General features: G+C 47.4%; 1 protein-coding gene across 1 annotated transcript in view; it reads right to left on the reverse strand.

The window, feature by feature from the left end:
• Positions 1 to 3,301: 3,301 nt before the first annotated feature.
• Positions 3,302 to 12,696, reverse strand: part of ugcg (UDP-glucose ceramide glucosyltransferase) — a 35,141-nt gene continuing 25,746 nt past the window's right edge. The window contains exons 6-9 of the mRNA XM_062553818.1: positions 11,175 to 11,353; positions 9,163 to 9,249; positions 8,732 to 8,918; positions 3,302 to 8,358 (exon numbers count right to left, since the gene is read on the reverse strand). Of these exons, the coding sequence (XP_062409802.1) occupies positions 8,188 to 8,358; positions 8,732 to 8,918; positions 9,163 to 9,249; positions 11,175 to 11,353 (624 nt within the window). The 3' untranslated portion in view covers positions 3,302 to 8,187. The remainder of the gene's footprint in view (positions 8,359 to 8,731; positions 8,919 to 9,162; positions 9,250 to 11,174; positions 11,354 to 12,696) is intronic.

The following is a 12,696-nucleotide window of genomic DNA, read 5'->3' on the forward strand; positions in this document are numbered from 1 at the left end:
TGAATTTGCATCTCAAGCAAGAACTACCTGTTTTTCAGTTCCCAGTCTAAGCAATAAAACAAGCCCCTGATGTATTTTCATGCTCTGATCTGACAACAGGGGGAAAGCATTTCTGCATCCCACCACAGTTCTTCAGCTCTTAACACATATTATTATTGATGATGATATCATCATCATCATCATCATCATCATCATCATCATTATTATTATTATTAGCATTATTATTCTCTTTATTATCATTATTATGTGTATTATTAACACAAGCTGCAGATGCAGACCTGTAGGAGTCACAGTGGTGTGGAGGGTGAGTGTTGTTACAGGACAATCTGCCGTTGGCATCGGAACGCGCTATCCTGATGGATGTCTGAGTGTGTTCAGTCACGTCAGTGGAATCAACAGGGAGTCATGAAGTTCTGGTGCAGCATCAACAGGGAGTCATGTAGTTCTGGTGCAGCATCAACAGGGAGTCATGTAGTTCTGGTGCAGCATCAACAGGGAGTCATGAAGTTCTGGTGCAGCATCAACAGGGAGTCATGAAGTTCTGGTGCAGCATCAACAGGGAGTCATGAAGTTCTGGTGCAGCATCAACAGGGAGTCATGAAGTTCTGGTGCAGCATCAACAGGGAGTCATGAAGTTCTGGTGCAGCATCAGATACAGCAGTAGTTCTGAAGGTGGCCTAATGTGACATGATGGTCTGCACAATTCAGTGCATCGACAGCTGTAAATCACGCCTAAAAACAATGACAGCGCGTGCGTGTGTGTGTGTGTGTGTGTGTCTGTGTGTGTATAAACTAATGACAGTGTGTGTGTGTGCAGAGCTGTGTGTGTGTGTGTGTGTGAGTGAGTGTGTGTGTGTGCAGAGCAGTGTGTTTTGCTGGGACAGGAGCATGTTGATGAGATGGCGAGATCAGAGGATGGAACACTCCAGATGGAACATGCAGACCTCGTCTCTCACATTCCCCATGCTGTTGCATGGCAACGCCAACTGCTCGCCTTGTCAGTGTCCCCATATCATTATTATTACCCCACCCCCACCCAACCCCCACCCACACTCCACAACAATATTATTAATAGGCCAGTGACGACCCCCCCCCCCCCCCCCGTGCCTCTAAATGTGTTCACTCGTTCACTCGGCCTCAGACATACACCCCTCTGCCTCTAAATGTGTTCACTCGGCCTCAGACATACACCCCTCTGCCTCTAAATGTGTTCACTCGTTCATTCGGCCTCAGACATCCAACACCCCCCCCCCCCACACACACACACACACACATACACACACACACACACAGCCTCTGCATACGTCCGCTCGTTCATATGGCCTTCCCAGGCTGCGAGGAGGCCGCAGGAGAGCAGGGGATGTCTGGAGGGGAACCAATCAGAGGGAGCCTTATCTGAGGGTGAACCAATCAGAGGGAGCCTTATCTGAGGGTGATGCTAATGGAGTAATGATGAACGCGGCCGAGAATAGCCAGCTAGCCCAAGGTGTCATATTCATCTCATCTCTCACTTCCTCTCCTCTCACTCTCTCTTTGTGTGTGTGTCTCTCCCTCTCCTAGTCTCCCTCTATCTCTCTCTCTCTCCTATACTCTTCCTTTCTCTCTCCCTCTCTCCTAGCCTTCCTCTTTCTCTCCCTCTCCCCCTATCTCTCTCCCTCTCTCCCTCTACTATTCTTTCTCTTTATCTCTCTCTCCCTCTCTCCTACTCTCCCTCTCTCCTCTCTCTCTCTCTCCATCTCCCTCTCCCAGGGGGCCCCATGCAGACACCATGTGACCTCAGCAGACATTACCATAACAAAGAGCACACAAAAGAACAGCTCTGGCCTCCGGACAAGAGGTCAGCTTAAGCTCAGGGAGTGCTCTGTGTGTGTGTGTGTGTACAGTAAGCAGGTTCCTATAAATATCTCCAGGCGTGCCAAGATCGTAATCGAATGTCCAGCGAGGTCAGGGAGGTGTGTGGTGATTTGAGAGGGGTAAGGAGCGGAGGTGTGTGTGTGTGTGTGTGTGTGTGTGGGGGGGGGGGTGATTTGAAAGGGAAATAGTGCTCGTGCTGGGGGTGGATTAGCTATGGCATGTGATGGGAGTGGAGACAGAGGGGCCCAAGAGAGAGGGAGTGTGTGTGTGTGTGTGTGTGTGTGTGAGAGAGAGAGAACGCAGTGTTTGCGTGTGTGTGTGTGTGTGTGAGAGAGAGAGAATGCAGTGTTTGCGTGTGTGTGTGTGTGTGAGAGAGCGAGAGAATGCAGTGTTTGCGTGTGTGTGTGTGTGTGTGTGTGTGTAAACTGTGCATGTGTGTTGGTGAGGGGGCATGCATGGCACTAACCTGGTCTCAATCCTATGCTCCAATTCCCCTACAACACACAAGTGACCTGCACCCAATACACACACACACACACACACACACACACAGAGCTCCAGTGCTGACACACACATACAGCGCTAAGCAGATCCCCAGTTCTAGCACACACACACAGACCCACAGCGCTTTAAGCAGCACTGCAGTACCACACACACACATTCTCTCACACACAGAGGACAGCTATCCATCCAGCATACATTTGGAAGCAAATTGCACCTATTTGTCATGACCTAACGTAGCAGCCGGGCTAGAACTAGCCATTCTCCCCTCCAGGCTAATCTCATGTGCATTGTGCAAGTAACAAAGTACAGTAATTCAACCTGCCAATTACAATCAATTCCAATGCCATTTACCTCCGTGCCTGTGCAGCAGATGTTCTTTTAATCAGCATCCACATATAATTAGCAGCATGGAGAGATTGCCAGGGGATGAGCAGCGGTGTTCAAGTATTTCCCCCTCACTCCTTTCAGCCACTACTGTGTCTCACACGTGGCTAGAATCCTGTACAACTGGCATTCTAAAGAATATCTAGCTACATTGTATCAACAGAATACAGAATATTAGAATCTTATATCGGCTACATTTACATTTATATTTACATGAGTTGTTGATAAAATATTCCCGTTTACATGTGATACCGCATAATATGATTATTACTAGCAAAGAGAGGGTTGATTCTGTGAAAATGTTGGCACTGAATAGGAAGTTTTAATGTGATTGAAGTGTCTAGATGTGACGCACATCAATGATGTGACTAAGATACTCAACAGAAAACTCCACGTTTTAACTCAGTTACTGCTTACTCCGCCCATTCAATCAGAAAATGCTGTGTACATGGCAGCGTCTTATTCGGAATATTGTCTTAATTGGGTTGATATAAGAATATTAACGTCGGTGTAAACATAGACACTGTTGGGGAGTGCATGACAATGTGCGAGACAGGGCTGTGGTTTGACAAAGCTTTAATTTTCTCGGTTTTGAAACACAGTTTCCAGCTGTGGATTACGCATTCAGTTTTATGGTACAATATGCAACAGTCAACAATTGATAGCATCTACAAAAAATGGAAAGATTACAACCCGAAGTTTGTCCAGCCTTACTTTTACACTGCTAACTTATTATGGAGCTACCTGAAAAAAAAAATGAAAAAAAAAAAAAAAATCTAAATATATCCAGCGTGAAAATAAATTAAAGTTTTGAGAAGCAGTGTAATGTAATGATATCAACCAAACTTCATAAATATACTGTACATCTCATTTAATAAAAAAAGAAAAAAGAAAAAAACTGTATACAACATATTTAAACTGACAAGGTGGTGGATCACAACTAGACCATTTTTTTCCATCGTCTAATAATGCAACTGTGGTCTTTTTTGGACAAACAGGTACCAGTAGCTTAGCACAGTAGTACAACAGGGCTAGGGCTTTTCCTAGTAGGCAGCTCAACGCCAAGTCCAAGACTGCAAGGAGTTGTTGAGGACTTGGCTTAAACTAAAATAAAAGTCTATGCGGCTAGCCTGTGGTCCCGAAGCAACACCCAGAGCTGACAGGGTTATTTAGCAGTTACACACAAACCATGAGAGGAACGAAGATACACAAAGAAAACGCGTCCAACAGTACCCTTTTCACAATAACGTGGCCAGGCCATTTTAAAAGATAACAGCAGACACCAGACAGCAGCCGCTCAGCTATGGGCCAGATATGGCCCAGCGCCTGGGCTACGTCAGGTACTGCGTCAGTAAACGCATGGCCCCCACACACACTTCACACACAAACACGGACAAGTGTAGAACACTGTGGATATGGCCTCTGGGTGGCGCTGGAGATGTGTGTTACTCTCAGAGAAGCTATGCGTACGATAAACGAAAATAAAATAAAAATAAAATAAAATAAAACAAAATAATGGCACTGGCGAAATACATGACAAAAACTCAAGTCGAAACTCAACCTGATTGGTTCTTTCCAAAGCACTTGAGGAGACTGTTGTTAAAAACAAAACAAAAAACAACATCAATGTGCGTATTGACTTGGCGATTGCTCATTGGTCACAATTCTTTGTGTGTAAACTGCCAAACATATTGCAGATTTCTGAACAGGACAGTTGTGACTGACTGAAAAGATGGCACTCTTTGTGTGTGTGTGTGTGTGTATGTGTCTTTGGGGACGGCTTAAAGACCACAGGCTAACCCCGGTACCAAATCCCTGTACCTCAGTCATGACAGCATGGTGGTAAGATTCAGTAAGAACCACCATTCTTCACACTCATACACACACACACACACACACACACACACACACACACACACACACACACACACACACACACACACACACACACACACACACACACACACACACACACACACACACACACACTGCACTTGCATACACTAGAGCAGACACTAAAAAGCATACACAGAAAAAAATAAGTCCAGTTCCCCACGGTTCATCACTATACAATCTTTTTTACACATATTTTTCATTTCTTATAAAAAAAAAGGCCATCAATAGAACACACTCACTCATAAGCATACACACCTGTACACAACTTACATGATGTGAAAGTACAGTCACAGTCAGACAGACGAGTACACTGGGGAAAGTCCAAACGGAACATTTTACAGTGTGTTACAGACTTCCCGTGAATGAGGTGGAATTCTATTTTTTTTTTTTTATCATTTTGTTTTCTTTAAAAAAACCAAAAAAAAAACCCCAACATTGCTTGGACTATTGTCTCCTGGAGAAGGTGTGGCCCTTCTTCCTGGGTTTTAAGGAATGCCCAACGTATGCACTCAAAAGTAATCTCCTCCCACACACACACACCATCACACACCCACATTTTTAAGACTGCATCTAAGATAGCATCACTGAAAATCAGACAGACCCAAGGAGATATTACTCTTTAAAATGTTTGCTTAAAAAGGTATTTATATATGTCTCATCACAACATTTGGCCGTTTCAGTTCTACAGCTTCTGCTTGATGGTTGGTTTGTCTTCATGGTTTTTCCATTTTTTGCAATTTACTAACCTATTTGGAATATTCTAAAAAGCAATGTGTATGCTTCCTGAAATGATTCTAAGAGCACGACCGCACTTGAAATGTCTTGGAGAAGGTGAACAAAACCTTGGTAGGTAAAGTGGCACGAATCACACACCTCACATGCGTTTGGCATGCTTTCAAACTGATGGTAGTCGATCTAGAAACCCTGTAGAGGCTCGTTATCACACGGACTACTAAAACAAATCTCTCTCCGCTCCGCGGAAAGTGTGACTCTCCACCGAACATCTGCCTGACCATAAAAACAAATCAAACTAAAGAATTGCTGGCTTCTTCAACCAGCAGGAGAGATTCGGGTCAAGCTTGACGTCGACTCCGTCTCAACAAACCCCTTTCAGACAAGCATTAAGAGAAGTACCTCACAGAGTGCAGGGCTCTTTAAGCAGCTAGCTATTCGAAGAAAGGAGTCCAAAAGACCTGTGTTTTGTTCCTTCATTGAGGTTCCCAAAGCACATACCCAGAACGCCACAAGCGTCTCATGTCGGTGCACACAGTGAACAGCTTCCCTCGCCTCAACGACAACACAAGACTTGAGACTCGTGAGCACGCGCTCACGCAACGCTCACGCAGCCTCAATGCATCCCCTAAAATGTGTCAATTCAGAGATCTCTGGTTGGATCAGTAAATAAGTTATTCACACTAGTCTTGGATGCAGTGCTGGGATTGAGGCCAGGGAAATCAGACACTCGGAGTGTGCAAGAGACAAACAAGCGTTGGTATGCGTCGGTATGATGAGAATGCAGGCGAGCTAGTTAGCCTCCGAAAGTGGTTGGCGGAAAAAAAGAGAAAAAAACGACTGTCTAGTCTGGCACATGTCTTAAGGACTGTAGCTGCTAGTTTCTGTTGGCTCAAGAAGGAAGAAAACAATAGATGAGGAGGTGCAGGCACGATGTGGCTCGTTCATACACGGGAGCCTCGCGCGCACGCGCACGCACGCCAGAGCACGAGGAGGGTTTCGACAGTTTGACGGAAGATGGATTAGAGTTCTTCTTCTGACTAGTCAGCATTTTTCCACTCCGAATAGATACCAAGCATTATCCTAAACACTGAAAACAGGTTCGCAAAGGGAACAAATTTCCTGAAATGTCTCAATAGAACAGAACAGAAAAGTACACACAATGTACTTAAAAAAAAAAACACCAGTCATTTTGGCATTATGTGTTATTGTTTTAAATACTGTCTCAGCTCTTACTCTGAAGCACTAAAAAAACAAGATGGGATTCTTTTTTGAGAGCTCTAGATATGCATTTCTCTAAAGGTGCCCTGACGACGGTGTGAAAAACCCATCAGGGATTTGAAATGAGGTGGGCCATGGGATGGCGGAAATGTATGGACCACGCTGCCCGAAGCCAATTTCTCTGGCGGAAGAAGAAAAAAACGTGTGGCACATGTTCAACAGTGCAAAAACCACACTGACGGACACACATCACGTTCGCAGGACAAGAAATACTGATTTGGGGTGTGTGTGTGTGTGTGTGTGTGTGGTTGGGGGGTATTGTTGTGTGTAGTGCATTCTCAGGCACAAGATTACATGCAAACATCACAGAGGTTGATACTAGACAGACAGAGATTAGAGAGGGGGAGATAGCACAAGCGCTGCAGTTCCTGGAGAGTGGCTGCCACAGTGTGAGGGAGATGTAAAGCGAGCATAGATGGACCATCTCGAGCGTCACACAGGCGAGGCTAGGGGCAGGCGGCAGGTTAAAACCAACGTCACCGGCGTGAAGACGAGAGCCGGCGGGCAGAGCGCAGAGCCTGTCGAGCGCTCGACTCTCGTCTGCGGCCCGCCCTCCTCGTTTGTCTACAAAAGCCTATCTAGAAACAGCTGATGTGTAAAAAAAAAGACACCGAATCTCACAACAGGCTCATGCGTTCCACAGCGTCAGGCTTACACACAAAGACAAATGCCTGGGCTTGGCTGGGAATACACGACAGACACTGTTACCCCCTACTAACACAACTAGAGATCGTTGCTTCAGCTATAAAATGATCTTTGATCCTCGTGTAAGTGAATGTGGCGTTCTAGGGTGAGTAAGTGCTCAAGCGTCTGCTGGGGATGGCCACTGGGCATCTCTAACTCGTCCACCATCAACACTCTGACTCTGATCCCCAATCCGTTCCCCCCCCTCACCACACACACACACACACACACATCTCCCACTCTCATCGCTTCTCTTGTGTTTCCATACACTCTCACTGTTGGCTCATTTACAAAGACGGGAGATTCTGTCGGAATCTCATCTACAACACCCACAAAGCCTGAAAAACAAAATGAAAACAAAAATGTCCCAGAGAACACACACACACACACACACACACCTTCATAACACTCACACAAAAAGGCTCTCTTGGGTTTAGTCACCTACTGCAACATTTCAAAACAACAACAACAACAACAGAACAACACAAAAACTAGAAAAGGAAACGAACGACCGCACACTCGAAACAATGAGTTCTTTGTCCATCGTCAAACCCCACCTCTCCTTTCTTCCTTTTCCGTAATGTCCAGGGATAGCTCTCCTCTTCCCTCCTTCCTTATCTTGACCGCTCCCCACTCACACGTTCTCTGTGGGTACCGTGGTGTGTGTGTGACTAGTCTCTGCCCCCCACGACCCCTGAACCCCGACCCCAACCCCTAAGGCTACGGGGCGGCAGGGAGGGTTGATGGTGACGTTGGTGACTGGTGTGTGTGTGTGTTTGTGTATGTGAGTGTGTGTGTGTATATATCTCTCTATATATTCATTTATGTGTGTGTGAGTGAAGGGGGGGGGGGTTATACGTCCAGGATCTCCTCGGCGGTGCCCCCACAGCGGAGGCGGTAGCGTCCGGTCCTCCAGCTGATGGTGGGGTCCCACAGCGCCGACAGGAAGATCTGGATGGCCATGGACTCCCTGATGAACCACGCCACCGCATAGTCCAGCTTCGAGAAGGATGGAGGCCCGCCCTGACGCAGTAGAGAGAGAGAGAGGGAGAGAGAGAGAGAGAGAAAGAGGGAGAGAGGGAGAGGGAGGGAGGGAGGGATGGAGAGGGGGAAAGGGATAGATAGATGGAGAGAGAGAGAGGGAAGAGAAAGAGAGAGAGAGATTAGGGTTTTTTTTACACTCAGACCTATATATATATGAGATATATTTAGAAATGGTTTTCTGTCCCGTTTACAATGACATCCCTATCTGCGCATCTACATTTACATTGACATTTCCATTTATTCATTTAGCCGACGCAAGCATCCACGCCTCTATCCCTCCACATCTCTGCTCTGCGCTGGACGGCTGTGATGACCGTTTGGTGACCACTGTAGTGACCGCTGCAGTAACTACCTGGACTCCCCGTAGCTGGATGTAGTCGGAGATGAACCAGGCCAGGCAGTGGCACATGAAGAACACCATGATGTCCCAGCGGAAGACGTGGTGCGCCGCCCAGCCGATGATCAGGCTGGCCACGAAGCACTCCGAGATGGGCTCCATGATGGTCGCCGGCAGCATGTTGATGCGGAGCTTGGCCCACCTGAGCGACAGGTGAAGGGGGGCAAAGGTCAAGGTCACACACGCTTGAGGGCTAAGGCTGACAGGATGTCATGTGGAAGTGGGCTTCACAGACATGCATCAGGTTGGAAACACATGAGTTCCAGGAAAGTTACGTTACACACAGAGGCAGATCAAAAACGATGTGGGTCAGAGATCTAGAGACGCATTCCTCTGTTATGGCGTGTGTGTGTGTGTGTGTGTGTGTGTGTGTATGCAATATCTACCTGATCATGCGGGACTGAAATTGTGCAATGGAGTAGGAGCCCGAGTTCTGCATGGCTACCTGCGTTGCCATGGAGAATTTCCATCCTCTGCCAAAGAGAAAGGGGGGGGGGGTGACATGTAGCCATCATTATACGCTCTACTGGAGACCCACAACAGCTCTGTTGAGACTGTCAGCAACACACACACACACACACACACACACACACACACACACACACACAGAGAGCGCAATACAGCTAGAGGAACAGGGGAACCACACGCTCAACCGACTTTACGCTCACCATTTTTTTTAGGCCCAGTCAGAAGTGAAGCCATCGGACGAAACTAAAACATGACATTAATTAACCCATTATGGTCAACTTGCCCTGCCAGCAGAGACCTTTTCCCAAGACCAATATGGCGGACCAAGATCAGTAAGGTCATGACAGCACGCTAGTCATGTGACCACACAGGGGAAAGGCACTAAGCTGTGTGTTGTGTGCACATCAATCAAATCATCATGTTCCATTGTGTCAGGCTGTGTGATGTCATGAACCTGCTTTTTTAAACTCTCACTGCAGGCGGGGGTGTCCTAACTACAAGCATTAGTGATGAAATCACTTTGGTTACATTGTTTCCTACTGGAATATTCTAACTGGGCATGAAATCAGTTTGGTTACATTGTTTCCTACTGGAATGTTCTAACTGGGCATGAAATCACTTTGGTTACATTGTTTCCTACTGGAATGTTCTAACCGGACGTGACTCAACTCGACTCGATTCTGTCGCTCGATTGTCCTGCTATTTCCAACGCGAAACCCGGGCCAATAGAACACTACATCTCACGGATGTGGTGTGGACAGAGAGCGCTCGATGCAGTCGGGCGCTCACATGTAGTTAGGACGACCTAATGTTAGCTCACTTCCGTCAACGTTATCGTCAACGTTATTACCTCCGCCAAGGAGGTTATGTTTTTATCTGGGTTTGTTTGCCTGTCTGTCTGTTTGTTTGTTTGTTCGCAAGATAACTAAAAAAGTTATGGATAGATTTCGATGACATTTTCAGGGAAGGTCTGAAATTACCCAAGGAAGAAACGATCACATTTGGGAGTGATCCATATCACCGTCTGGATCCGGGAGGCGGTTATGTTTTGGCTTGGCGGATGTTTGCGCTCTCTGAGTGCTTTTCTAGTTTCTGTAAATCAACGCGTGGTGTAGCAGGGCGTGACCTTGATTACAGCGGCCAGATTATAGTCGGCCAGTCACTTCTGCCACTGTCTAGCGATGGGTAGCGATACGTAGAGCAGTGACTATGCGCATTCAGTGTGGACGGAGATCACAAGGTAGGGCGCTTACGTGCACTTAGCACACCTGTACGGCTAGCTCTCTTCACTCTCTTCCTGCTGCTCCCCCCTGGTGCGTGACCGCTATTTCTGTAGATCAACCTGTGGCGTGCCGTAGCGGGGCGTGGCCTTAGATTCCAGAAGAGGCCAGCCGCTTGGTCTAGCGATGTGTAGCGATACGCAGAGGGATGAGAGGAGAGATAAGCAGTGGTGTGTGAGAGAGATATGGCTGTGGGGTGAGGCGTCCACTATGGAGTCACTCCGCATCTCTACGCCGGTGTGTGTGTGTGTGTGTGTGTGTTTGAACGATGAGAAGACAGATAAGCAGTGGTGTGGAGAGAGACATGGCTGTGGCGTGAGCCGTCCACTACAGAGTCACTCTGCATCTCTACGCTGGTGTGTGTGTGTGTGCGTGTGTGTGTGTGTGTGTGTGTGTGTGTGTGTGTGTGAGAGAGAGATATGGCTGTGGCGTGAGCCGCCGTCCACTACGGAGTCACTCTGCATCTCTACGCTTGTTTCTGAACGTGAGCAAAGCATCTGGCCTGTGACCAGCTGTAGGATTGAGTCAGCAAACCAACAAAATATCTATCCACACACAGGCACATAGGAAACGTACACACACACACACACACACACACCAACAAAATATCTATTCACACATACTGTAGGCACACAAACACACACACAAACCTGTCGGCGATGGCTTTGGCCATGAAGTAGTCCTCGGCGATGTATTGGGCGAAGGCGATGAGGCCCCCTGCCTGGTCCAGGATGTCCTTCCGCATGAGGCACGACATGCCCGTCACACACTTGATGCCCATCACGTTGGCAGAGATGTAGGAGCGCGGGTGAGACGTCCCAAAGTAGACCTACACACACACACACACACACACACACACAAATATTTAATCAGCATTGAAGGCTTGAACTATGAGGAAAAAAAAACAATGTGACCTAAACATGACCTACATAAACGTCTCTCTCTCGCTCACACACACACACACACACACACCACCACCATTGAAGGCTTGAACAATGAGGGGAAAAAAAACCAATGTGACCTAAACATGACCTACATAAACGTTTCTCACACATGTACACACACAGACATGCACGTATGCATGCCATTGCACAACCACATACACACACACACAAAGGAATTGGATAGCAGCAAAACCAGTCTAGAGCAGGAGCCCATGATTGAGGAAACAAAAAAATACAAAAGACAAAAGGGAATCATCAACCTCCTCCTCTTCCTCCCAGATCAACGATAATGTAACACTGACCCTAAACAGTGACTGTGTGTGTGTGTGTGTGTGTGTGTGTGTGTGTGTGTGTGTAGCTTGTAAAGTGGTAGGCCACACATCACCACTGATGATGCTAGTAAGTAATGGCCGCACTTTCTGAAGAGGAAAAGTGGCTGGTGCATGGTCTGCTCTGAGTGAACTGAACTCTTGTGTGGGGTGTGTGTGTGTGGGGTGTGTGTGTACACATGGAAGGGTGACGGGGGAGTGCAGGTTAAAAGGTGAGGGCGCAATAAGGGGCAATGCACTCTGGGTCAGAGCAGGGGTCAGGGAAGTGTGTGTGTGTGTGTGTGTGTGTGTGTGTGCGCTTGTTTGTGCAGTGTGTGTGTTTGTTTGTGTGGTGTGTGTGCGCGTGCATGTGTGTCAATAAACCGGCAAAACCAGTATTGTGCAAACGACACACCACAGTGACAGTGACATGCTGCAAGAAACTGAAAAAGGAGCCCACACACACACACACACACACACACACACACACACACGGGTGTTCTCTTTCTGTTCTCGGGCCTGGATGTTTCCAGTGGCAACAGAAGCAGCGTCCTGCGGCCAGCGTCATGGGAGAGGCGGCCGCTGCCTCCACGCCCATATTTATCAGTGTGTGTGTGCTGAGACATGCGGTCAGCCTGCAGGTCACCTCAGCATCTCATCTTCTCTCTCTCACACACACACACACACAAATTCAGGGGGGAGGGACGGAGGCCTGGTTCTCACTGCATTATGCATGTGTGCATGTGCATGTGTGTGTGTGTGTGTGTGTGAAGTCATTTTTGGGAAGTAAGCGTATTTGCTTTCCACCTCAAGGTCACATAAGAGGATACGCACCCTTCTGTTTTCTGGCTGTGGCTGTGCAATGGCCCAGTCTGACACCGTTAGCCGAGCTTAGCATAACTCACGGGAGGTAGGTTAGA

The sequence above is a fragment of the Sardina pilchardus genome, chromosome 14 (assembly GCF_963854185.1).
Source record: "Sardina pilchardus chromosome 14, fSarPil1.1, whole genome shotgun sequence".
Taxonomy (NCBI): Eukaryota; Metazoa; Chordata; class Actinopteri; order Clupeiformes; family Clupeidae; genus Sardina; species Sardina pilchardus.